This window comes from Paracoccidioides brasiliensis (genome assembly GCF_000150735.1).
Source record: "Paracoccidioides brasiliensis Pb18 unplaced genomic scaffold supercont2.3, whole genome shotgun sequence".
NCBI lineage: Eukaryota > Fungi > Ascomycota > Eurotiomycetes > Onygenales > Ajellomycetaceae > Paracoccidioides > Paracoccidioides brasiliensis.
The window spans coordinates 2,463,387-2,489,723 of NW_011371360.1; the positions used below are offsets into that span (position 1 = coordinate 2,463,387).

At 44.6% G+C, this 26,337-nt stretch overlaps 6 protein-coding genes across 6 annotated transcripts; 3 read left to right on the plus strand and 3 right to left on the minus strand.

The window, feature by feature from the left end:
- Positions 1-1,840: 1,840 nt before the first annotated feature.
- PADG_03124 (uncharacterized protein) lies at positions 1,841-3,734 on the minus strand (the record flags this gene model as incomplete). Its single annotated transcript, XM_010760444.1, has 3 exons — positions 1,841-2,942; positions 3,039-3,295; positions 3,426-3,734. The coding sequence occupies 3 exons, from the start codon at positions 3,732-3,734 to the stop codon at positions 1,841-1,843; spliced, it is 1,668 nt and encodes a 555-aa protein (XP_010758746.1).
- A 4,979-nt stretch (positions 3,735-8,713) lies between these two features.
- PADG_03125 (uncharacterized protein) lies at positions 8,714-13,081 on the plus strand (the record flags this gene model as incomplete). The annotated part of the gene is made up of 5 exons (XM_010759968.1): positions 8,714-9,162; positions 9,222-9,885; positions 9,951-11,928; positions 11,992-12,114; positions 12,177-13,081. 5 exons carry the CDS (start codon positions 8,714-8,716, stop codon positions 13,079-13,081), a joined length of 4,119 nt encoding a protein of 1,372 aa, XP_010758270.1.
- Positions 13,082-14,514: 1,433 nt separating this feature from the next.
- On the plus strand, positions 14,515-17,712 carry PADG_11544 (uncharacterized protein; the record flags this gene model as incomplete). The annotated part of the gene is made up of 5 exons (XM_010760701.1): positions 14,515-14,613; positions 14,682-15,777; positions 16,687-16,827; positions 16,904-17,081; positions 17,181-17,712. 5 exons carry the CDS (start codon positions 14,515-14,517, stop codon positions 17,710-17,712), a joined length of 2,046 nt encoding a protein of 681 aa, XP_010759003.1.
- Positions 17,713-18,473: 761 nt separating this feature from the next.
- PADG_03128 (uncharacterized protein) lies at positions 18,474-19,208 on the minus strand (the record flags this gene model as incomplete). Its single annotated transcript, XM_010759969.1, has 1 exon — positions 18,474-19,208. One exon carries the CDS (start codon positions 19,206-19,208, stop codon positions 18,474-18,476), a length of 735 nt encoding a protein of 244 aa, XP_010758271.1.
- A 1,245-nt stretch (positions 19,209-20,453) lies between these two features.
- On the minus strand, positions 20,454-20,684 carry PADG_03129 (uncharacterized protein; the record flags this gene model as incomplete). Its single annotated transcript, XM_010759970.1, has 1 exon — positions 20,454-20,684. The coding sequence occupies one exon, from the start codon at positions 20,682-20,684 to the stop codon at positions 20,454-20,456; it is 231 nt and encodes a 76-aa protein (XP_010758272.1).
- A 1,688-nt stretch (positions 20,685-22,372) lies between these two features.
- Positions 22,373-25,581, plus strand: PADG_03130 (uncharacterized protein; the record flags this gene model as incomplete). The annotated part of the gene is made up of 3 exons (XM_010759971.1): positions 22,373-23,648; positions 23,703-24,439; positions 24,496-25,581. 3 exons carry the CDS (start codon positions 22,373-22,375, stop codon positions 25,579-25,581), a joined length of 3,099 nt encoding a protein of 1,032 aa, XP_010758273.1.
- Positions 25,582-26,337: the final 756 nt, after the last annotated feature.

Here is a 26,337-nt window from a genome sequence, read left to right on the forward strand (position 1 = left end):
TATATTATCTAATAAATAATTTTTAAAAATATTTTATTTTATTATTAATAAATATTATATATTTATATAATAATTTTAATAGTTTTTAATGTTTAATTTATATATTTTAATTATTTATTTTATTTTTAAATTAAATATGTTAATTATATCTAATAGAATATAACATTGTGAGATTTTGTGCAAGATTGCAAATTAGTAAGCTAATAGTAGAACATTTGCTCTTGATATTGTAGTTGGTAATGTTGTCATGTTTCTCTGGACCTTGCCCTTAAGTAACCCTAACCCTAGCCCTAACCCTGGAGTTGAATCACGGCGGCGATGCTGTAAGAGAGATATCTGTATTAGCAGTATGTGTGGTATAGTTATATGTGTTTATTTTAGATTGGGTCAACCAGAGTTGATATGGTTTCGAAGGAGTGGGCCTCAACCTACAAACAGGACATCATTCCATCAGCCGCTGGAACCTGCATATGTTGCTCAGCATCTCATCGACATTTGGCGCAAACATCCATGGACCCATGGATGTTACTCTTGTTCCACCTACCAGGGTTATCATAGATGCTGATGATACATCGACTTTCCAAGCTCCCCGGGTTGCCCGCGTTACCTCTTGCCAGCATTGAATGTTGCGGTGGTATGGGAACATGTCGTATCGTTGAAAGCTCGCCTCGGAAGCCTCACCCGCGTATAGAATAGTTATCTGAAAGGAAGTCACTTGTAGGGAGTTTCATGCTTCAGCAACACAACGATGGAAAGGTTGCAAAATCTCGACTCCATGGTTATGGCAATGCCAAGACTCAGAGCCGTTCGATTATCAATGCTTGGAGCTGATATATCTCGACGAACCAGTGCTATGAAGTTCTCTGCGCTTAAACTGATATTCGTGACGAGCAAGCAAAAGACAATATATCTATCTATATAGGCTTGTCGAGCCGTAAGTTGATGCTGGGGAATAACTGGCGATATCAACAAGCCACCCAAAAATTTAGCTGAGGCTGTGTTTTCAGGGGGTCGGTCTCTGGTGGCGGAGACCTTAAAGACACAATAGGGTAAAATTGTGTTGCCCGCTCTGGATTATCCCAAGCGTTGTTGGTATTGAGTCGTATCATCGTTCAAGAAAGATAAGCTCATGCTTAATGCTACAAAATATGCATTTATTCATTGAAAGGAGTAAGAGGGAGTGTGTTGAACTACTACTCAAGTTGCGTGACAGCCGGAAGGGATTTTGTTGAAGAACGTTCGACATCGTTCGACATCGTTCGACATCGTTCGACCGCGGGCGGGCAATTTTCAATCCACAATCATAGTAACAATTGGGGACGAAGGGAAAATTCCCGTTTGGAAATCTTGAAAAGTTTTTGTCTCATAAAAACTAAACCAGCGATCTGCTCATAATTATAGGATATCTATGGAAATCATCCTGAAAAGTGAGCCACAAAATAAAACTTCACAGCGAAAGGCCCAGAGCCTTAATATGCAACCAGAGTATAATAATATCCTATGACAAAACATCTCTAATTTCCTCACCCTACAAATCTGTCGTCAACTCTCCAGTTCTACATTGGCTCTCTTTGATGCTGGATACCTCGCTTAACGAATATCTTTAGCACCTGGCGCCAGCCGCCCGGGGGGGGGGGGAGGGGCAAGACTAATGTCTCAAGCTTAAGAGGATGTTCGGTGTGACAAGCTCCATTTGGCTGAGACGGCGAAGACTGCGAGTCAGGATATTGGTTCTATATATAATAGTGAAACATAATATATATTGTACAGCTTGCTAGACTCATTCCTTGGTTAATGCGTAACACTAGCGAGAGGAGTGGGACATAACTGGACAAGTAGCCTAGTTATTTCGACCGCAATCGTCGCCTTCCGTTTTCGCAACATCGTTATTGTGACTAAATGATTCTTTGGAGTGCCGATCTTGCTGACCTTCGAGCGGTGGCAGAACAAAATTTTCGCTCTTCCACGCTGGAACACGCATGATGTACATTGCATCAAGTTCTTCGAGGGTTCGACCTTTGCCTTCGATAACACACAAGTATACAGTTGATGCGGCAAGGAACAGACAACCGGCGAAAACGTACCCATACCTGAACCCAATATCACCTGTGATAAGCGGTGTGAAGAAGGCAATTAAAAAGTTCCATAGCCAGTTTGACGCTGTGGCGAAAGACATAGCTCTCGCACGATAGCGGGATGGGTATAGTTCGGAGACAATGGCCCACACAATCGGGCCCCAGGTACTAGCAAACCCTAGTATGAACAGACATGCAAATGCCACCATGACCTTCCCAGGACCGGGGGTGAGTGTAGGATCCTCCAGGTTTAGACGGAAATGGCCTACTGAGGCAAACACAAGGAAGCAGATGAACATCCAGAGTGCGCCAAATATCAGAGGCTTGCGACGGCCAAAATGCTCGATATTGTACAAGCCTAGGAACGTGGATCCGAAATTAACAGCACCCAAAATAATCTGGGTGATGTAGCTGTTTTCGATGCCCGCGCCTTTGAACACCGTCGTCCCATAATAGAAAAAGTAATTGGCCCCTGTGAGCTGCTGTAGAGCCTGTAACGACACTCCCAGGACAAGCCTATAGGCCATTCGTGGTGCGATGAATATTTCATACCAAGGCTGGTCCTTCACGGTCTTTTCCTCCTCGTATTTCAGACGGATTTCTTCTAGCTCCAAGTGGAGCTGTCTATGGTTATGCGGTACGCCGTAGAATCTCATCATTGACGTTTTCGCTCTCTCAATGTGTCCGGTGCGATAGTCATAGCGCGGGGACTCCGGGAACAGCGAAATCCCAACGCCTAGAATCAATATCCAAGCGAAGGTCATACCCACTGGAATCCGCCATGCACTGCTGTCATTGCGGGATTCGGTGCCGTAGTTAATGCAATTGGCAACAAAAATACCCAACGTGATGAAAAGTTGATAGCAACTAGAAGAATACTTAGTATTTTTTTTTTTTTTTTTAAAAAAAAAAAAAAACCGTAACGCAACGGTAGACGCTAGCTGGAGGCCAAGAGAAGCTTACCTGATCATCGCTCCACGGATATGTCGGGGGGCGCTCTCGCCCTGATATAATGGTACCAATAACGAAAGGGCACCAACACCAAGACCAGCAATCCAACGTCCAACAACTATTTGATACCACCTTGGAGTGTCTGAAGTTATTTGGACGAGAATACCGCCGCTCAAGACCACACACCAACCGGAAATCGACCATTTACGCCCAATCCGATCTCCCAAAGGAGCAGCAAGCAATGAACCTATGAGCGTTCCAATTGAGAGCTATGTCCAAATGTTAACGAAACCGAAACAACGTAAGGGGGAAAAAGAAAAGAAAAAAAATAATAAAAAAAAAAAGGTAGAAAAAAAAAAGTAAAAGAGAAGGAAGGGGGAAGGGGGAAGGGGCACATACCAGGCTAACAATTAAACCAGCGCGGACGTTGCTGAAAAAATAGCCATCACCGGAAGGCTTGGGCTCTCCAAACCGTCTCAAGAAGTCTTTCATCTCCAGCAGTCCCGCTATCTGCCCCGTATCGTAACCGAAGACGAACCCGCCCATCGAGACGAACACACCCATGACAAAGGAACGCCATGACAGAAACGGTACTGGGGTATCAATCAACTCATCTCTTCCCTTCTCTCGGTCAGCTGTTGTACGTCTCTCCAACCCATCGGAGGGATTGTCTTTCCCTGACTTGAAGAACCGCGAAACGTTCTTCATGACTGGAGATGTGTATGCAAGGAACGTTTCTGCTTGAATTCGCTTGAGGATGTGGAGAGGAGAAAAGGGAGAAAGAGAAGATAGGGGCTAGAGGAGAGAAATTGGATGGAAGGACCCCCGCCCTATTTAAACGTTCACAGAGAACTTTACCTGTCCGTGGCACCGAGCGGTCGGTCACAAAAAGTCGGTTTCACATTTGACAAATTCATTATATTCCTCATGACTGCCGCAGGAAGGCGGAATGCGCAAATATTGGAAAGTCTGACCGACTAAGCCCCATTTGATTTTGGCGAATGGATTCAGCTCCGACCCCCATTTAAGTATTTAAAGCATCTGCCGAACAGTGGTAAGCAATTATTCTTAAGACATAAGCTTCTTGATACCCTTTCAACCCCGCTCGAGGAATGACGAGATGACTGCGTCTGACCCCATGTGTGGCAAATCAAACCAGTAGAGTATAATAATAATATATATAGGTAGCGGGGTACCGGATCGTCCACCAATACAGGGCGGTGGGGTTGTCCAAAATTATCTAAGAATCTTCGAGCACATCCATGGATGCCGTTATCTTGGATAGACTCCGGAGTACTGGATAGTAATTGCTTGTTTATATGTGGGCTCTGTTGGGGGGAGGGGGGGGGGGGGGGGGTTGAGAAATTTGGGGAAGGGAAAGAAGCGCCGGGAACCAAACAGATATGAACCCCCTCGCTTCTTCCGCGGGGCAAGGCTAGACGCTGAAGAGGGTTAACTAAACCAGCGGAAACGGCGGGACACAGGAGCTACACATAACGATTGAACCTGCAGTCTCCCCAAACAACGTTTAATTTTACCCCGACAATTGCCGGGCAGGATCCAAGGTAGGCCCTGTTCGGTTATTGGTGGGAGGGAAGGGAGGCGATCCGACTGCCCGGCATCCGTTGAAATCAAGAGATTTTGGGAATTGTTTATTTATTTCCCTCCAACCGGGGGGGGGAAGATGGGTACACATGACCCTCCCCTCTTTACGGCTAGACAATCACGTGATATATATTGCTCTGGTTACGGGCGGTAAGCTTCGAAGCTTCCAAAGCCAGCCCCAAGCTCCAAAAAGCTTCCAGCTCCAACTCTCCAATCTCCAAACCCCAGAATATGCGCGCGCAACTCCTTCAACCCTTTTTACATTGAAACATCGGAGCTCCGACCGCCAGGTGCAATCCTGTAATAGGCACTTTTTTCCACGTACAACCTTTTTTTATTTATTTCAGTGGTTGCAGCAGTCTGGGTGAATTCTGGAGAAAAGAGAAAAAAAAAAAAAAAAAAAAAAAAAAAAAAAAAAAAGCGGAAGAGCCCAGAACACATCAGGCCACTTCAGGTCTTGATTGGTTTTTAGAATGAATCCACCTAGTATCACAAACCAGCTGATGACAGTAGTCGTCAAAATTAAAATAAAGAGAAAAGCTGTGGTGAAAAAGGCTGTTACTTTCTTTCGTTTCCTAAATCGAACATCCTTGTCCCCAGAGGAGGCTAGAAGTCAAACCTGTTCGTTCAACCTTGTGATACCGGATAAAACGGTCTATTATTATCCCTCGAGCAACAAATCTTCTACCCCCGGAAGTATGTTTGTCAAAAGGACCTGAGGGCAACTACCGGGTTTTACGATAGAGATGGATTTGGATGGAAAGGTCAATTGTATTGTTTGACACAATCCTTGCTTCGAGGAAATGGTTCGACCGAATTGCCTCGAAAGATGAAACGGACCAGCAACTTTATTCATAATTGGTTCGACTTATTGGACCAACAGCGCGCTGAAGACATAAATTTTTAAGAAAGTATTTAATTCGCCCAACTCTTTGGATATAGCCCGTTCGCGCCAACTTCTCTTCAACGTGAAAAGTCTACGGGGATACCTGTATTCTGGGAGTCCACAAGCACCTCTTCAACAAACAACTGATATTTTGAACTGTTGGTGCAATGGCAAATTTTTCTCATGCTCCATTTCCATTGCCCGCACAAACAAGATATTGCTGCGGACTTGGAGAGGATTCTCGAAATCGCCTTTTAAATTTCATTTTTGCGGGCTGGGCGGGTCGTTCCTAGAATCATACCAGGAGGAGGCAGCAAATGGAGACAGGTTGGCCGTTCTTTGTGTGGATTTTACGAAACAGTCCTCTTAAACCTCACGACCGTTTCACTTTTTAAGACTCATTACCAAGACAGATTTTGTTGAGGGAGATTGGGGATATATGCCGAGGTTGGGTGAATGAAAGCTTGCTCCTTTTGCAGGTTTAAAGCCAACTTCCACCTCAGCCAATAAACGCTAATTACAGGTTCAATCCAATTGCCTCCCAAGTTTCGGAGTTTGCTGGAACCTACAGAGAAACGACAAAATCCCTTGAACTATAAGAACAAAAAGGTGAACCGGAGAAGAGCTTTCTTTGTTGAAGGGACCCGACAAGATTATCTTCGTTGCTAATGTGCAATTTTTACGCTTGGTCGGACCCTGCGGAGTGGCAAGCAACTTTGTGTAGCCTATATAGAAGGGAATAGGGATCCTTTCCAGCCAAGCCTCTTTCCGTTGCTTCGCTCCATGGTCCCAACCTCGGCTACACATCTTCCTCTGGATGTGGGATTCTGGAACCCCTGAAGAGCTATTTATTGCGAGGGCTGTTAGTTCTCTCTCACTTCTATCTGGGTCAAGGTTGTGTTCATGATGCATTTCATCCAATGTTCATTATTTCTTGGATGTGCGGGAGATGCTTTAACCATAAAGCATAGTTCGGGTAAGCTCGCTCGCGACAGCCACATGACAAATCAGGTGAATATCATGGCAACTCCAACTTGATAAAAAAACACTGGAACACAGTAAACTCCGAATACCTCTACATAATGAAATGCTCTCTATATAACATTTCAAAAATTGCTTTCTGAATTTATTTTTCCTATAATAATTTATTAGATCTGTATACAGTAAGATTCATTAACTATTTAATTATATTTTTTCTATGTAATTCATTTTGTTAGATCAAAATATTATGCAGAATCATAATTTTAATTAATTAAAAATAACTTTATGTATTTATAAATTGCGGAATTTCACCTTTTAGAAACAAGATCTTAAGACATTAATTTGAAACATTGAATAATCAAAAAAATCACTTTATTCTTTACTGTAGAAATTTTTATAATAAATTTAATAAAGTAATTAAATTTAATAATAATAGAAGTAAAATATATAAAAAATATATTAAAATTATTTTTATATAATTATAAAAGTTTTAAATTTTACTTTATTTATTTATTTTATATAATATTTATTAAAATAGTTTATATTTTTATATTTTTAATTAAAATTTAAAATATTAATAAAATATATATAAAGTAAATATAGCTATTAAATTAAATTAAATTAAAAATTAAAATTATAATTATAATTATAAATTATATAAAATAATTAATTAAAATTTATATTATTATACTTTCTCTTTATTATAATCATATAAATATAATTAAATGAAATACTTATTGAAATATTATGATCATTATCAAATTAATATTTATTTTATTAATATTTCATAATTAATAATGATATATTAACTAACTAAATAGCTAAATGATAAAAGCTCTAAATATCAGTAATTAATACCAAATTAAAAATACATATAAGTGTTATAAAATTATACTTATTTTTAAAGTCAGTATAGACAATTAAGTGTATTTGTCATAATAGTTTAATAATTCCATGAAGATCATCTGACATTTTTATACCTTTTCATCAATCAAAAAAAACTTTGTGAGTGTGGCTGTGTGGTCAGTTACTTTGATTATTTCTATATTATCATTGGTGGGTCACTTCTGTGTCTCCCCACCCATCAAGAAGGTATTTTTCCTCCCCTGATTTTTGATCATTGGTTGTGCCTCTTTTGGTCAACCACCTAATTGGCCAGTTGCTCGGGTATCTTTTGTTTGCCCAGCCTCAACCTGAGCCCCTGATTATTGACCTGCAGTATAATTTGACCTAATTACCGCTATTGCGTGGAATCGAACTCAGATCCTTTAATAAAGAGATAATACGGTTAAAAGCTTCTTCATGGAAGCTCACAGCGAAGATTAAGCCAGCGGGGATGGAAAGGCTAGTGTGGCCCAAATGGGACTAGCGTTAAAGACGAGAGAGCTTGCACTCTCAAACAAAGGACTTTTGAATGCAATTTCAACACAAACTTGCGGCGAAGCAGTGACATCCTGGTTTGCCTGATATTCGAGTAGATTAGCTTAAGCCGTACCATTGGTTAAACGCTATACGATCCGCAGCTTTGACAATGTATGAAAACAGCGAGTTCAATGTTGCGCTGTTGATGTTTATTGCCTGATTGGGTTAGCAGCATGACAAAACCTTATTTCAATCTCATCCATTTCTTCCAGGAGGCAGCATATTATGGGAAGCTCTTTTATTATTCAAATCAACCAAGCAGCTCATTTCACTCCCGTTGTGGGCTTTTTCAACACACTGAGAAACGTGTGCTTTACCTTGGGAGCATGTATCTCATTAAGGTACTTAGACTAATTACGTGTTACCTTGGCGAATATTCGTCTATGAGTTTACTGAGAGTGTTCCAGTAAGTCAACCTCGAGGGCAGTTCAATTGTTTCAAAGAACAATACCAAGCGTGTGAAGATTAGCCAGAATATGCATCATTGGATAGTTGCCCCTTTGTTTAATCATTATTCTTTGTTTCAATGCTGAAAATATTTTGTGAATTTAATCTTGCCTAAACCGTCATCAGAACACCACAAACTTTTATGTGAATCGAATCGTTCGAACGCATTAGGCGACTTGGGGATTGCCCCCGTCTGCACACCATGTCCTTGTTTGTTTTTCTTTTGTGTCCGGTAGTCATGGTAGCAATGCGGGTGAACGCTGCTCACAATAGATTTCCTGGATCTGTGATTCTTTTATATTCCCAACTCCCTTCGTTGGATCTCATTGCCAAATGTTGAAACAGCATGGAGTCCGCCGAGGGTCGTTCTGATGCGACGTTGACAGACAATCCAACGCTCAAGGCAAAATGGACATCGCTATTTCTTTTCACCTCAAGAAAACATGTTGTTTCTCTCCTTCTGGGCTTGCTTTTCACCGTGGGAGCTGGTGTCCTTGTTCCCATGTTGGCTCTGGTGCTTGGGAAGATCTTTGACGCATTCTCAAAGTTCGGAGCAGGTTCCTTAACATCAGAGGAATTAATGCACGCTATATCTGTTCGATGCCTATATCTAATGGGGTTGGGAATGTGCATTTGGCTACTCCAGACAGGGCATTTTGCATTCTGGGTGGCCTTTGGGGAGCTCCAAGCAAAACACGCACGCGAGAAGTCTTTCGTACAGTTAATCAAGAAGGATATATCCTGGTTTGAGATGAAACAGGATGGCGTTTCCTCCTTTCTGCCGCGTCTCCAGACGTAAGTACACTCGTACCAACTTTTATTTTTTATTGCACCTCCGCTCACTCACGGGCTAGACAGATCCGAGATCTTCAGTTAGCGACTTCACAGCCTCTAGGTTGTGTTCTACAAAGACTCGTCACGTTTGTGACTGCGCTCACTTTGGCCCTTTGTACCTCCTGGAAGCTAACGCTAGTTTCTCTTGCCTCGATACCTGTCTGCGCGGCAGTTGTATCTATTATTTCGAAGAAAACATCCCCGAGCGTACAGGCCTATGAGACAGAGTTAACCCGCGCATCAAAATTGGCCATCAACTGCTTCTCCAGCATCGATGCAGTCAAGTGTTTTAATGGACAAAGGTTTGAGGCTGAACAATATTCTGCTGGCATTCTGTCAGCTTCACGCTGGTATAAAAATGAAGCACTTGGCCAAGCACTCCAGATTAGCTGCATACGCCTAATGATATTCGTAATGTTTGTCCAAGGCTTCTGGTACGGAAGTTCCCTGGTTGGAGCTGGTGATTTAACCCCCGCAGATGTCTTGACAGCATTTTGGGCATGTCTTCAGTCTACCCAGGCAATTGAAGAAATTTTGCCACACATTATTGTTCTTGAAAAAGGGCGTGCTTCAGCTTCAGCTCTGCAACAAATTGTGGCGAGAGTAAATCGACCTAAGCCGGCAATAGATACATCTGAGTCACTGTCGCCTCGAATTTGTGAGGGAGATATACGGATCAAAAACGTGAGTCACAAATCACGTTCTTTTGAACTTGACCCTCCAAGGAGAAAACTAATATATACATCTAGGTTACTTTTGCATACCCATCTCGCCCCGACTGCTACGTGCTGAAAAATTCATCGTTCTTTTTCCCAGCAGGCGATATAACGTTTGTGGTTGGACAAAGCGGGTCAGGGAAAAGCACGCTTGCGAATCTTCTCATGCGATTCTATCTCCCTGCAGCTGGAGATATTTTAATTGACGGCACACCAATTCAAAAGTTGAGTATTGACTGGATCCGGAACAACATCACATTAGTACAGCAGCAGAGCTTCCTATTCAATGAAACAATATTTAACAATATTGCTTTCGGCTCCAAAGACTATCAAAACATTACTGAGGACCAAATTGTAACCAGCCTCCGTTTTGCCTCCCTCGATGAGACGGTCCGAACCCTACCAGATGGCCTTGATACAGTGGTCGGTGTTGGTGGGAGTGCGTTTAGTGGCGGACAGCGCCAAAGAGTTGCGATCGCTCGTTCACGACTCAGAGATACCCCTATTTTGATCCTCGATGAATCGACAAGCGCGCTGGATTTTACTAGTCGATCTACAGTGATGGAAGCCATTCGAACCTGGCGAAAGAGCAAAACCACTATTATAATCACGCATGATATAACCCAGATCAAAAATCAGGACTTTATGTATGTGCTGCAAGGGGGCGAAGTCGTTCGAAAAGGTTACAGGCACGCTCTAGAACAAGAAGCAACAAATACGTCCGGTTCTGCACTGTCAGTCGTGTTCGGATTAGAGAATGAACGATCCCATCGCCAGGAAGAAAAATCCGATAATATCCCAAGACAAAATACTCAGGAGACGGGAAGCGGGGTCACTTTCGGAACATCTTCCAAACCACTACACCCTCCGCTTAGTACAGAGAGGAGTCGAACCTTCCAATCATTAACCTTGTCTCCAATTTCTCCAGGCTTTCGAAACACACTCTCTTTTCAACCAATGGTTCATACCGAAGATGTATTCAGGCCGTTATCATTTCGCAGCGATTCCTCTGAACAAATTCGTCAATATAAACATCCGATGCCATCCGTTGCAGGTATTGAACTGAGAGATTTTTCTCGCGAGTGCGACGCTAAATTCGAACTGGATCTTATGCTGTCTTCATCGCGCTCTTCAGGTTTGGGTTTCACGGACAACGTGCTTCGAGATGGTGAACTAACTGACAGACCAGGCGACGAAGAAGGTCCCCATAGAGGGAAGCCTCCATATTCATCAATCGTGGGAATTCTTCTCACTGTCATTCCACGCTTAACCGTGCGCTATAAGATTTTACTACTTGTGGGATTTGTAGCGGCATTTGTCCATGCCGCTGCCACCCCTGCTTTTGGCTTTCTATTTGCGCAGCTTTTAGGAGCATTTTTCCTACCCGGAAATCGCTCACGTATGGCCCTCCAATGGTCAGTGGCAATCATTGGAGTTTCTGTCGCGAATGCAGCTGCTTCGTTCGCTATGCATTTTCTTCTTGAATGCTGCGGACAAGCTTGGGTTAACTCTCTCCGTAACGAGGCAGTGAGACGTATCCTATCTCAGCCAAAGGAATGGTTTGAAAGGGAAGAGAACAAAACATCTAATTTGACGATGTGTCTGGACCGCAACGCTGAGGAAATGAAGAACTTGGTGGGGCGGTTTGCTGGGTTTCTTTTTGTTGCAGCGGTGATAATGATTATGTGTTTCGTTTGGGGAATCGATGTGTGTTGGAAGTTGACTCTGGTTGGGCTTGCGTGTGCTCCAGTTGTCTATTCCATAACAAGAACCTTCGAACATGTGAGCGGCATCTGGGAAAAGAGATGTAACGATGCCACTGAGGTGGTTGGGGATATTTTCTCCGAAACGTTTCTCGATATTAAAACCGTCCGCGCCTTGACGCTTGAGGCTCACTTCCATAGGAAATTGGATGTGGTGAATATGAAGACCCTCCGACAGGGCTTCAAACGAGCCTGTTTTTCGGGATTTTTCTTTGGGTTATCCAGCTCATCAATCATTTTTGTTTACAGTATGTCCCAATGACGGTGATAGATGTTAACTTGTATGTTTTTAAGACTAACATGGAACATAGCCCTTGTCTTTTATTTCGGCGCAGTCCTTGCATCATCACTTGAATATTCAATAAGGGACATTCTGACGGTTTTCTCGATCCTTCTATTCAGCTTAGGGAACGTTAACGCCGCGTTAGAATTTGGTATGCCAGTCCGAACGCCCAGTTTCCAATACAACTTTGAACCGTACTGACTGAAATTTCAGTTCCTCAAATAAGTTCATCTCGGGATACTGCTTCGAGGTTATTGCGATTAGCAACGCTCCCGGAAGGTAGTTCACACGAGGATGAAGGGAAACTAAAAATATCCAACCCAACGCCATTGGAGTTCGCAAATGTGAACTTCAACTACCCATCACGCCCTAAGAAACAGGTACTTCGAAATCTAAATCTCGCAATCCCAGGAAACACATGTACAGCAATCGTCGGCCCCTCTGGATCTGGGAAGTCGACCATTGCCTCCCTTCTTACTGCTCTATATCCCGCCAACAAAATGACCATACGGTCGTCATTGGACTATGCCTCCAACACAATATCCCTCGGAGGGTATGATATCCGAAAGATCCACACTCCAACCCTCCGCTCTCTAGTTTCCATCGTTCCTCAACAAGCCACTCTCTTCCCGTCCTCAATCAAAGCCAACATCAGCTACGGCCTCGACCCAGCCTCCCCGCTCAACACGATAGAAGCCATCCGTTGCGCCGCGCAGGCAGCCGGGATTGACGAATTCAGCTCCTCCCTCCCGGAAGGTTACGACACTATAATTGGTGATGGGGGGCTTTCCATGTCCGGCGGCCAAGCGCAACGCCTTGTTATCGCGCGTGCCTTGGTGCGGCAGCCGCGTATCCTCATCCTCGATGAGGCCACGTCGAATCTAGATGCTCATAGCGCGGAACAGATTCGTCGCACGGTTAAGAGCCTCATGATACCAGGTGCACAGCGGCTAGCTGTGATTATTATCACGCACGCGGTCGAGATGATGGAAATTGCGGATAAAATTGTGGTGGTGGATGGGGGCCGTGTAGTTGAGGAAGGTTCATATATGGACTTAATAACGAAGCCGGGAGGGAGGCTAAGGAAGCTTGTCACACCCGAGGGGAGTGTGGATTGACAGTGTTCACTTTTGATCCTTGTTGTCCTTCTGCTTTAAAAGAAAAGCGTTAAATGATTGTATGACTACTTAATGCCGAGTATGTTTTTCTTCTTTTCTTCCCCCCTTTTTTTGTTGATCTGCAAAATTAAACCGTACAGAATTTACCCCAACGTCGAAATATCTTTTCTTCTTTCTCTTCATTGTTTTAGTTCACATACATCCATGACCCTGCCTGCTTTTCGAGTCAACCTGCACATGAAAGTCGGTAACCCTCACCGCATTGCATGGCATATATTATTTAAATACCCGTGTATTTCCCAAAATCTCCCCTCTCCCGTAGTTATTGGGTTATTAGAGAGAAGTCGTGACGGTTCTGTTAAAGTTAGTATTTACATTACATGCTATGATGAGCAGGACCACCACTGCTGCCAACGCAACCACTTTTTTCACGTCGTGAAAGTTGAAGAGTAGATGTAATGGCAGATCGAATCGCCACACGGGTGAAGGGAGGCGGTGGGCGAACGCCCAGATTAAAGCGGAATATGTGCATAGGGGATGATTTGATGGGACCCGGCGGATATTCTGGAAAGAAACCGTGTCGGGCATTCCGTTGTCGAGAACCTCCAAGTCCCCAGCATTTTACATATTATTTCATAAAAACATAGAAGTCATTAACTATTAGATAGTTAACTAACTAGTTAGTTTAAGGTAGCCTTCAATTTATGTGGCCACTGCTGCAGTTCACCGTCATTCCGCTGCACAGGAAAGATAATTAATCGAGGAGAGGATAGATAGAAGCAAGGTAAACTAACCTGGTCACGTTTAAACAAGAACTCACACAGCAGCTCCATATTCCTCCAAACCCTTCAATCTGTGTGTTAGATGTTAATCCGTGAAGGACTGCGGGAACTTCACCCAAGTCCAATCAACCAGTAACTTGTTAGTTAGTTATATTACATTAGTTACTAAGATGGTCCTGTTGGACGCCCATCAACCACCAGTCGCAAACCACCGACATTCAACCTCCGACCTCCAACCGTCCACCCCACTCCCAACTTCAATCTACGCCCTTCGTTTTCTTATTGATGAACTGCTATCCCATCTTTCCCCATTGCCATATCTTTCGCTTATTTTACGCTGTCATCTTTTGTTCCCCATCTTCCCGTTATCTTTCGAACGGACCAGCAGAATCTGGCGATTTTTTCCTCTCCATTTCAGGGTTCAGATTACGCACTTACTGCGTGTCCTTGTGCACAAACACAGCCACAGGGCGCTAACTCCTCTTGCTCCTCAGACAGACAGAAGATCGATTCGTTGACAGTCATTCTCTGGCAAACTGCGTCACCTTTTTGATTTTGTTTCCTCTCATTGTCCCGATGTCATGTTGTCTATGTGAAGCGACGCTTGCCTGCCTCGAAATAGTGCCCCCGTAAATTTATCTAGATATCACCATGTTTGTACCTCAGCTCTACAGCTATCGCAACCATTTCCACAAGCGGGCAGAGAATGATCAGGCAGAGGACAGCCCTTCAAGAAAAATTTTCATTGTTGTAAGTTCTGTGTGGCCACACATGCTCGAACATTGAGTCGTGGTGGAGTTAACTGACAATATCTACAGGTTTCCATTGCGCTCCTTGGTGTTATCATTGTCTGTCTAAGCCTCTACTATGGCCTCCGGACCCTCCGATTTCGAAATTCAGACCCCAAATTCATACCCACGAAGTATCTAAAGAAAAAATGGAGAAATTGGTTACCAAAAACCACATACGGCCACGTTCCGAATGCCATTCCAGCAACGCGGCAGGCTGGGGCTAACTGGTCAGGTAATACTGCTTATACTGGTGCTGGCGACCTCAGTCTTGACCGCAGAACCTCCATTCAATCAGTAATGACGTTACCCTCATACTCGCCAATCCCGAAACCGACAGAGCAAGTAGTTGGGAGGGAAGGCGAGCGTGGTGGGATGGATGTTGTGATGGAGTTCCCAGAAACAGCTGATGAGGAAGAGGCTCGAAGGGAAGAGGAGATGGAGTCGTTATACCAAATCCGGTTGGCAAGAAGACAAGAAGTCGCTGAGCGGGAACGGCGAAGACTGGAACGGAGGGAAGCTCGAGAACGTGGTGATTGGGCGCGATTGGAGGAGATACAGCGTCAGAGTCGAGCTCGAAATCTGGAAGAAAATCAGAGTGACAACGGCAGCAATACCAGTATTAGCGCAGCAGCTCTGATAGCTGAACATCAGTCTCGTGGTAGAGAGAAGCGGGTGGCACGTGTTACGTATGCGGATGTGGGCGATGTTCGACATGATGGCACCCGATTGCGTGCCAGCTCCCAGGAGTCAGACTCAAGACCGCTCCTTGACGCTGCGTCCAGTATGGGAAGCGATGGAAGTACTTCACTACCAAGATCGGCTGAAGGTCGTCAGCGCGCAACTTCGGGCTCCTCTCTCTTTTTGAACCCAACCAACCAATCCGACCACGATACACCCCGAGGATCTATAACTCCAGCTGAAACAGATATTGGCAACTCGAATATTGCAAACCCTCCACAGTATGATCAATTGGATTGGGGGGAGGCCCCGCCATATCAGAGTCCGGTTGCTGGAAGGGGGCAAGGCCCCCAACCTCCTGAAATTACAGCAGTTCCTAGCATCGAAATAGAAATCCCGACTCCCGGAAACAGTGCCCCTGTTACCCCGGTGTCTTCTATGCCTCGTCAGTTATGAGGAAAAGCTTCATAACATGCTGTAATCTATCTTCCTAGCAGCTCTCTGCAGCTTTCTGGGCCTTTTACTTCACCGTCCTAGGGTAGAACGGGCGTTCTCCCATATTCATTTTTATCCGATTGAAAGACCTTAATGACTAATTTCAACTTTTTCGACCCTATATTAACATTTTCGTCTAATCTCCGGCTCCCGACAAAACTGCAATTTTGTATCGTTTCTCGACTCTATTCACTCCCCTGAATGATATTAATCGACGAAAACTGGTGAGATGAAACGGCTTAGATTATTGCATCTTATATCCAAAGCACATTTACAAGGAGGCCTTCTGCGGTCAACCATCGTGTCACACCTACGCCTGTGCCCGAACGAAGGCGGCCATATATTTGCTTCTCAAAAGGGTTTATATGCATACTCCCCCACCCACCCGGCAGACGCAAGGATTTACTTTCTAAACATAAGTTAATACCTATGCATTCATTTATGCAGTCATTAAGGATTCAGAATAAAATTTAGATAAAGCATGGAGTTTGGAATTGGTTTCGCTCCACTTTTGGTGATTTGACTATACATACACATCTACATACATATGAATTCGGGTACATATTGCGGTTTGATTTATGCATCTGGCTTTCTCGGTGGCATTTTCTAGGTTACTACCTATTTACACCACTTACGTTGGATTTCAAATGAATTTTGCGAGCCGAGATGCGGGCTGCCAATCTCAAATTACGTAATATCCCGACCTAGCCCCTTACCATTAGCCTCTTCTGAAATACCTTTCCACCCGGGGCTCCGCTAAACACCCATCTCTACTGCTACAATCGATCCGACAAGTCACCACCACCAACACCGCGTCTCCCGTCTTGTCGACGCCGCCGTATCACTCATCCACTACCAGACTGGGTCGACTCGCCTTTTTCCAACCCCTGGGCATTGACCGAGCCCCAATCGCTGTGTATCCTGTATGCCAAGCTTCCTCCTGAAATCCGCTTCTTGATATTTGAAGCGTTGCTTGGCAATCGAGTGCTTCATCTGTATGGTAAGACTATGAAGCCCGAATTCTAGTTCCCTAGGCATGACGCTTTGATTTGTGATTAATTGAATTGTTATTTCAGTGATCTCTAATAAGTTTAAACTCCTCAAATCGTGCCTGCAGGGTTCAAACCGGGAAGAGATATTCCGGGATGAACCTTACTCCAACAACCAGCGAAAAAATAAGTTTATTCATTGCCATTGCGGCCATGGGGCAGAGGAGAGTCTAAGCTTAGAGATTTTAAGAACATGTAGAAGGATGTGAGTTTTCCCCTCTACTCTGCCCTGCCCTCCGATTGGGATCTTCCGCAGAATGTATGGGCACTGATATATCCGTTTCCAAAACCTTTTCTTGCCCAGATATTCCGAAGGTATCCCGATCCTATACACCAAAAACATTTTTACTTTCGCGAAAGACTCTGCCCTGTCCCTTGCTGCACCCAGCTTTGCACCAAGGCGTTTCAAATCCCTCACTTCCGTCGAACTGCACTTACCGAACAACACTCAATTTCACCGAAGTGTCATGGATACTTTAATCGATGACGCGATTCACGCAGCTATCGATGCGTTGTTTCGTCTCCCTCAAGTAAAGGTGTTCCGTCTCTTTACAGAATTCCTACCACAGATGATTGTGAACGATAAATCTGGGAGTTGGGAAAAAGCGTGGCTCGGAGCCGTGGACGATTTTGCAAAACTGAGAGCGTCGACTCTGGAGATGCTGGAATTTACCATTCCGCCTTCGTGTTTTGATATACTGCTTGGTAATAAAAATGAAGAGGAAATATTCTGCAATGAGTTGCGGGGTGGGAGGCGCTATCGGAGACAGCTCGAGGGCGTGAGCCAAGGTTTTGAATATTGGATTTCGTGCCCTGGGGAAATTCGCTTCGAATAGTACTAATGTATGTGTATATGTAGATCAGGGCCAATATTCTGTGAGGACTCTTATCTCCTATCCCCAACTTGTATTCAAAAATGTCTGTATATGAAAATGCAGTACATATGAGATATGAACATTGCTCTTACCCTTGTATGTGTCTGGTTGAAGCAAAAAAATCCCTTATGAACCGGATGAATTGATATATTTATTTTACATTCTGAGTAATTGTTTCATCATTTGAAGTCAATGAAATTTCTCTTCTTACATAACTTATACTCTATTCTCACTTTCCACATGCGCACTTCATTGAATTGATAAGAGTTGAGCGTATATTTTGATTGTCATTCCCTTGAATGCACACACTGACCACCTTTAGGGAATTATCCATCTTCACTGAATTCAATCCACCTTGAACCCATACATCACCTGATCAGGCCTCTTCTGGGCCATCTTCCCATACAAGGACACATGTCAGCAGTTATACTCATAACCCATATATCATCATAAATATTGTGACACGAGATTCCAATGTAATTGGCCAGTTCCATGACGGGTGTTGTATTCGCTTATCCAAGGCGATAACTAGTACTCAAGCCCATAATCTGAAGAACATGAATATAATATATGCCCATGTCCAACAACGACAGCACCCACCCATTACCCTCTTGAACTCATCACTCCATGTTCCCACCAACAACAGTGACGACTCAGTCATTTCAAACCGAACGCTCCAAATTTTCAGAATCCAAAGAACATCCGATTCCCCCTCCTTGCTCTCACCCTACTGCATCCGTCCCAAGAACCCAGTCCAGCAATCCAATCACCCCGTAATTTACCCGAAATTTCTCATGATGTAAATCATGCTTGCGCGCACCCGCAAAGTCATACCCACTATGCACGCTGGCGGTCTCCGCCAGCATCGACGTCAGGAAGAGCGCAAATGACAAGATATGCACGCGCCGCAGCGCCAGAGGCAACACGACGGGTATCACGTTGGCCAGCAAGTGTTCGAGAGGGTGCGCATACTGCGCAGCAAAGGCCATGGGCGCAGTAAAGGTGTGATGCTGCTTGTGGAAGCACGGGTAGAGCTTTGGGTGGTGCAGGGTGCGGTGGACGGTGTAGAAGAGCAGTTCGCGGAGGAGCAAGGCGTAGATGAAATCTGTGGCGAGTTCGCGGGCGGTTGGGTATGTTGGGGTGACTGTGAAGAAAGAGAATTGGAAGTTTGTGGAGGAGTTGAGGGCGATGTGGAGGAGTGTGGAGAGGAGGTTTGTGGTGAAGACGCGGCGGAAGCAGTGGGTGATGGCGGCCCAGGTGGGTTGGCGGCGGGCGGATTGGAGTTTGTGTTTGTTGGAGAAGGTCGGGAAGGCTAGGTCGATGAGGAGGTAGAGAGTGCAGGGGAGCCAGAAGCCTAAAATTTGGCAGAGGATTGTGGTGGCGACTTCTATGAGGCCCGGGGAATATGAGATGGCTATCTGGGGCCAGGAGGGTATTAGAATTTCGAGGGTGGCCATGGCTTTTGATATCGGGGACTGTGGGGTTGTAATGGGGAATTGGGGTGTTCTGGAGGCTTTCCCCGCAAGAGGGAGAGCTTGTATATCAGATCAGGAAGTGTGTTGTCGCTATTATATTAGTGTTATCGCTATTATATTAGACATTTAGATCGCATGATCTCACAGTGTTCGGGGCTGCTGCTGTTACGAATAGGAAGATTAAGGATGATGATAACTTGAGTGAGCATATCACGCATAAAAGGAGAAAGACGAAAGGAGGAATATATCAAAGAAATTGATAACGACGGAGGAAAAAATCGTCCTCAAATGCTGAGGGGTAGCAAGCAGCTGGTTATATAACTTTCCCCATATTCCCATTCCTACGGAAGGGTGCCGAAAAGAGGGGATTCCCTGCGAGCGCATGCAAAAAGCGCAAAGAAGAAGAGAGTGTATCAATCATATGGTAATCTAAAAGAATCTACCTAATGTAGGTAGTTTGGTGGAGCATTAGGCACATGTATCTGCTATTATTGCAATAGCAATGGATATATATATAAAGATGTGAAAGTAAAAATCGGCAATTAAAAAAACAGGTCGGCAAAGAGATTTAAAAGTTGAAAAAGAGCGTGATCGAAGCGGAGTTTAATCACGCATTTGCCGAGATTTGGGTCCGCCAAAGGAATTTCACACTCTTACCTCCATGTCCCTTTTTGCATTTCCATCATTTTCCGTAGAGAGCATCTTTCTAGTGTCCAATTACTAACATTGTGAAATTTTGACCTTAGTCAATTCGTGATCTGAACTTCAGGCGATGTGGAATGACCCAATCCGCCGATATATTCATCCTCTTCTCCCCTGTCCAGAGGGATGGATGTATATAAGTGATATCAATCGACATCTTCGCATACGTTTGGGCTACCAGGCAATCGCTTGAATATGAATAATTATGCAACGCTGCTATAATCTTCATCTACTGTCTTGTCCACATTCAACGGGGAGGCGAAAATATTCCGGCTATCCAGCTAGGTACCTAGGTTCTGACCGCATGGGTACGATTAGAAACCACATATGACATATACGAGATATCAATCCCGGTGTCAGAACCTCTCACCATAGTAGGGGCAGAAAGGACTGGGCAGGCAGGAGTGGCCTCACTCGACAGCTTCTACGTATCGCACGAAAGTATGCCAACTTGTGTTCTTTAATCAAAAGTAAGAGAAGATCCTTCCCAACCCCGGCAACATCATCAAGCACCCGTACAAAATTTCATCCTTGGAAGAGATCTTTCATGTACCGAAGGGAAATGTGGCCAACGATGTTGCCGAATTCCGAATAAACCGGTCGTTCCGAACTGTAGAGCTTCGAAATCACGACGCAGAAGTCATCTCTAGGTGGGCAATTATCCTTGCCTGGAAAGGATAGCTTTGCAAGCTTCTCCCGTGGGTTCACGTCATACTTGCCAGCAATACCGAATTGCTTCAAATGAAGAAAAGACATGGGAGGGGTGATTTCACGGTGTCCCTTGGCGTTCAGGTATGATGTAGTAGCTGGGTCAAAAATGAACCTGCTTCATCATTAACAATTTGGCGATTTGGATTGAAAAGATGGTCATAAATATTTCTGCCATGTACCTAGGGTTTCTTCAAGATTTTCTTGGAGAGTAGAAAAGCTGCCTCCGGCACTGTCCCGTGTGATATGTGGCGATAGATTCTTTGAAGGATTTCTGATCCATAGAGCTAAATCCCGTATTCTTTTTGTTAGATCGAACAGGTGTTAAAGTAGAACCATAGGGAAAAAGCCGTGACCCTCAAATCCACATGTCCAACACAAAAGCCGAACTGTCGACTTTCATTCTGACATACAAACAGGGGTCCAATGGCTCATGGAAAGTGATACATAGAGATATCAGTAATCGTGGCCGGGGCATCCCTCCCGATTGCAGCTGGTCAGGAGGCTGCAAACGGAGATCACAGGGTTGGACCTGGACAAGGATTCACACTTGCGCCCTGGCAGGAGAGTGACGGTACCATGTAAGCCGTGCGAGTACATAGGAAGAAATTGCGTCCTGCCCGTCGTTGAGCGCTTTGTTGGGTTTTGTTCAGTAGGGACTGTGACATCATTAACATGACCGTCGTTGGAGAAAGAGGCTTATGGAGCGACCACGCACGAAGCACCGAAGGGTTGACTCGCATTGAAAAAAGCAGAACTTCAAGCATATTCCAAGGTATTTGAGAAGAAGACGGTTGGCACAGGAGAGAAACGGCTTGCGGGAGACATGAATAGCCCTACGAGGCTCAAAATTCCCGGTAGTCCACTAGGTTAGTTATGAACCTTTTCAACCCCAGTTACATGACTACAAACAGCAGGTATACAATCACACCCCAAAGATAAGCAGTTTAAATGTACGGAAAACAAGTAGTGCATAATTGCACTCTGCTTGTTGTTGTCATATCGGATTTCAATAATGTAGTATTGTTCATTAGTTATGGCAAACCAAAAGCTCAGAATGACTGAGGAGTTGAAGATCATAGGAGCAAGAGTGGAGACTTTGGTTTCCAGGTGCCCTTTTACGTTGGCGCACAAACGCATGCAGACATGACATTGGAAAATGTAGAGCGTTATTAAAGTGTTTTAACATTTTTTCAGTTGTTTTAACGCCTGTCGAATATCTACTGATGTTCATTTTGCCGAGGTTTGGAGCTCTCGACACGCTATCTCCAAACCGGACTAGCGCATTCTGTCACTTCCCAGAAGTAAACAAACCTCCCCAAAGGGAAATAAACATCCAAACCTCCAAACTCCAGATTCGTGTGTGAGCGATTCTTCAACACGCCCCGCAACAACCACCCGACGTATTAGCCGTTGGGCTGTCCTAACATTGCAGTTATTTCCAAGGTTTTATTTATCAGGAGTAGTCGGTTTTTCTTTTCCTCTTTTAAACCTTTCAGTATCAATTCATGTCCTCATTCTTTTCATTTGATCCGTTTTCCGGTCACCAAAACAATCAATCCCGACGCGACTGAGCATCCCGCCAGAAAAGGTACCTACCCAAACCCCGCCACCAGCATATAATGTAATGCTTTTCCGTGTCTCTTCCAAGTTCTTTTATGTACCTGCGCTACCGGCGGTTGTTAATTGTTTGCAAATATCCAGAGTTTTTACGCGTAATTTAGAATACCAGCCAGATGTTTCCAAATGACCACACTAATACCTCCGATGTGATGGCCCACAGTCACGCCTCGCGAGAACCGACGACGTCCGATTTTGACCCGGATCATGAGGCTCTAGTTTCCACAAGGCAACTGGACAACGACCACCTCCATCCTCAGTCAAAACGTGCAAATTGGGACGACGCGCACGCGGAACAAGAACCAGATCCTGACTTTGTCATTAACACATCTGCTCTTCACAGAGCTTTCCCAGACTTTTCTGACGCATCCAGCTTGGAGGAGGAGGAGGAGGAGGACGACGAGGACGAGGACGACCTTTCGGTCGAAATGGGAAGGGCAGCAAAGAAGACATCCCAACAGTTGGATGATTCGCGAGATTCAGTCATGAGTGTCGATGGGAGTAAATACTCTGCATTACCAGCGGGTAGGGAAGGTCGTTTTGGAAGCCGCTCCCCAAGGGCTCCCTTGCGCCCAATTACCAATCGAGCTTCGACTGGAAGAGATAGCCTTCGCAAAGACGCTCAGATACGACGCGCCAGCCTCGCCATGAAGGATAGCAACCAGCCTAAAGATATAAAACTCAAAAGCGGAAGCCAACGCCGCACTTTATCTGAAATTCACGCGAAAGTCAATGAGACGTATGATGGATCATACATCAGCGACGAACGACCGGCAAAGGTGACACTCACCACCCGAAATACGCGTTTCAGCAACAGGAGAACAAATGACCAAAGTTCCAGGCTCGCGGACGCGGGAAACAAAGCTTCCGGGAAAAATTATCTCAAACATTACAATGCTGGAGACGTGGAACAGGCACAATTAAGAAGACAACTGCCATCGAAAACCACTGACAGCAATGGAACCACGGACAATCCCACACACCAATCATATGCGCTTCCTGACATCCCTGATCTCTCTGAACTCGTCTCGGGAATCTATGAGGATGGAACCCCGAAGGGACGGTCGCGAACAACGCGTTTCACCTCGCCTCCCGCCATGGGAGTTTCTACTTCTCAACCCCCTGAACACCTACCCCTTGATTCCATTCCAGTTCCGGATGACGAAAAGGCTATTTTTGTTTCATTGAAATTGCTTCAAGAGAAAGTTCAAGCATTGCAAACAGACAAATCCGACATGGAAATTAGGCTTGAGGAAATGGAGGAGGAAATTTTAATTCTGAGAAACGAAAATGCACGACTTCGAAAGCAAGACAAAAAACGCTTTAGTATGGATGGTGGCGATGAAGATATTAACAATGGAGGGGTTGGCAAACTCTTTATCCAAAAAAACAGTGAGTATATTGGCATTCCTGTAGATGGTATGAATTTTAACCTCCATTCTCTAGGATTGGAAGCGGCAAATTTGGCACTTCAAAATCGGTTGGACGTCTCCATCCGCAAAAATTCAAGCCATGAGACGACGATTAAGCACTTGACGCAAGAACGAGATTCCGCCCGGACTCAGTTGGGCGTTGCCTATCTTAATATAGAGGAACTCAAATTGGAAAATGATGCGTTGGCACAGGAGAACGATGAAATGAGGATCCAGATTGAGTCGAATGCGTTCCCCGAGGCAGCGAATGACAGTAAACCTATAGAGATGTGCGACTCCAAAACGAAACGTCGAGAAGCGACGGCCATGGACCCAACCAAAGCAACGAAACCACATCGAATAAGGACCAAACATGCCGAAGATCCCGATGCGAATGGATCAAATGAACAAATTGGTTTCGACACCCGTCGACGGAACTCTAATAGAACGCAACAGGATCGTTCACAACCGTGCGTGCCCTCTGCAGTCAAAGTGGCTGCTTCCAAGCAGCAGAAGCAAGCGGAGTATGACTCCCTTTTTTCTCTCGACTTGTCTCATCTTTCAGTTCAGCAATCTACACAACATACAAAGATGCAAGCAAATACTACCCAAAAGAAACTCCCCAACACTAGTAAACTGCGCACCAAGAAAGCTGTTGTTGAGTACATGGAAGATTCCAATCTTTCCGAGGAAGAGATGGGTACGGAAACTCGAGGCTTCCGCAATCGGACTGGACCGACGAATGATTTGACATTCTTAAGCTTTATTGATGTAAGATTTCTCCTTTTCACTCGTATGTGAAGACTGGCTAATAGCAATTAATCTAGGCCAACGAGATAGCTAAACTTCGCAAAACACTGGAGGAGGAAAGGGTGGCTCGCAAAACCTGCCTTAGCCGGGAATTGACTGAGCAAACCAAAACTGGCAATTTTGGGACAAGACTCTTAGGGAACGCTACACATAGCATACCGTTTAAGTCATCTTTGAAAAACACTTCATCCAAGGCATCGCGCCCCGTAATACTTGAAGCGACAGATTTTACCGGAACGGAACATAGATCAGTTGCAAATACTCGCGATTTATCGCAGCACAACCTTACGAACCATTCCACATCTACAGCTGGTCCACGACGTAGGTTAAATAAGACGGAGGAGATGACTTCGGCGTTTATTCTCCCTGATATCACGTTGCATGCAATTTCCGGAAAATCCGGAGAGCCACCCAAGTTGTCCGCAGCTGCTCAGCGTGTTTTAAATGAGGTAGCGAAACATGATGGGAAAAACTGTTCCGTTTGCAAAAACGTTATCGACAAGAACTGCATACATGGCCTCAGCAACAGAGAAGGGCAGGTCTCCTTTAAAGTCACAAAACCAGTACCTGTGTCCGCTCGCGTGCCAGAGCCATCCCCGTATATTGAAGAGCCGACTCTCCGCCCGTCACAGCAACCAGCTCTGGCTCTCGCAACAGTTTTGAAGGCACTGGAGGACGAGTTGGCCCACCTAAAAATGCAACTTGTTTTGCAACAAACGGCACTGAACAAACACGATGCATCTCTTCGCAAAAAACAACGGAAGTCCATACTCCGTAAATTTGAATTCCTTCTGAGAGAAATTGATACAAAATCTGATCAGATATATGCTTTGTATGATGTTCTCGAGGGTCAGAAGGAGGATGGCCATGAGATGACACAACAGGAGGTAGATGTTACTTTGCAATCGATTGGACTCGGTGGAAAAGATGGCAGTGATCTTACCGAACGTCTTGGCCATGACGGTTATGAGGGGAAAGGCGTTACCGGGGGTGCAAACAGCGACGGTGATAGCGATTACGACGACCCGCCTTGGGAAGGGTTTGAAAGCACTGGCCATCTTACGGGGCGGAATTTTCCCAAGAAGCTGGCAAAAAGTTCCTAGCTTGACTTCTCGAAAAAAGAATTTGATTGTCTACAGCCCTGTTAGGCCTTTTGCATTTTGCCGTCTTTGGTGGTTTTTGCTTAGCATGTGGTTCGCATTGACGTTTTCATCCGTCCACTTTTCTTCTCTTCAGGGTTCTTCAACGTTCGCTATTCATTTCTCACAACATGCATACGATGATGATACCCAATGCTGCACAAGAAATCGATTCAGCCAGATCCTCCCTTGCATCTCTCTTTGGCCCCGGGTTTCAGACTGACTTTTGTCTCATGCAGTGATTGACTTGAGTGTATGTCCCCGGCCTGGAGTGGTTGTCTCTGGATATTAGGTTTGAAGCACAATGTTAGCTCCTTGCTACCTTTACCATCTTTCTGCATCATGCGATCGAATTCGCGTTTTTTAACTTTCTAACTTGGTTTTTCTTGGGTTAAGTCCGCTTGAGTTCTCGCGTTTGTGGATTGGAAAATTTTGCTGACTCTGAGCTGGTGTTGTAATTGGTTAATTGAACCTGTGTTGGCGTTTTTTCCCGTCAATGGTGTCTTCTGGTATTCTGTTAAGATAGTGATTGGTAAAATGTAGAAATGGTCAACTGTTTTCTTTTCTAGATCGTGTGTGCTAGGTGCATGGGTTTGTTGTTTTGGTGAAGAGGTAACGATTTTCATCTTACTTGTTTTTGAGCAATTGTTCAGTTGAGTTGGTCCCTGGATTGTTATTCTTCTCTTCGCTGTGCTTTGCTGTCATATTTGTTATCTCGCA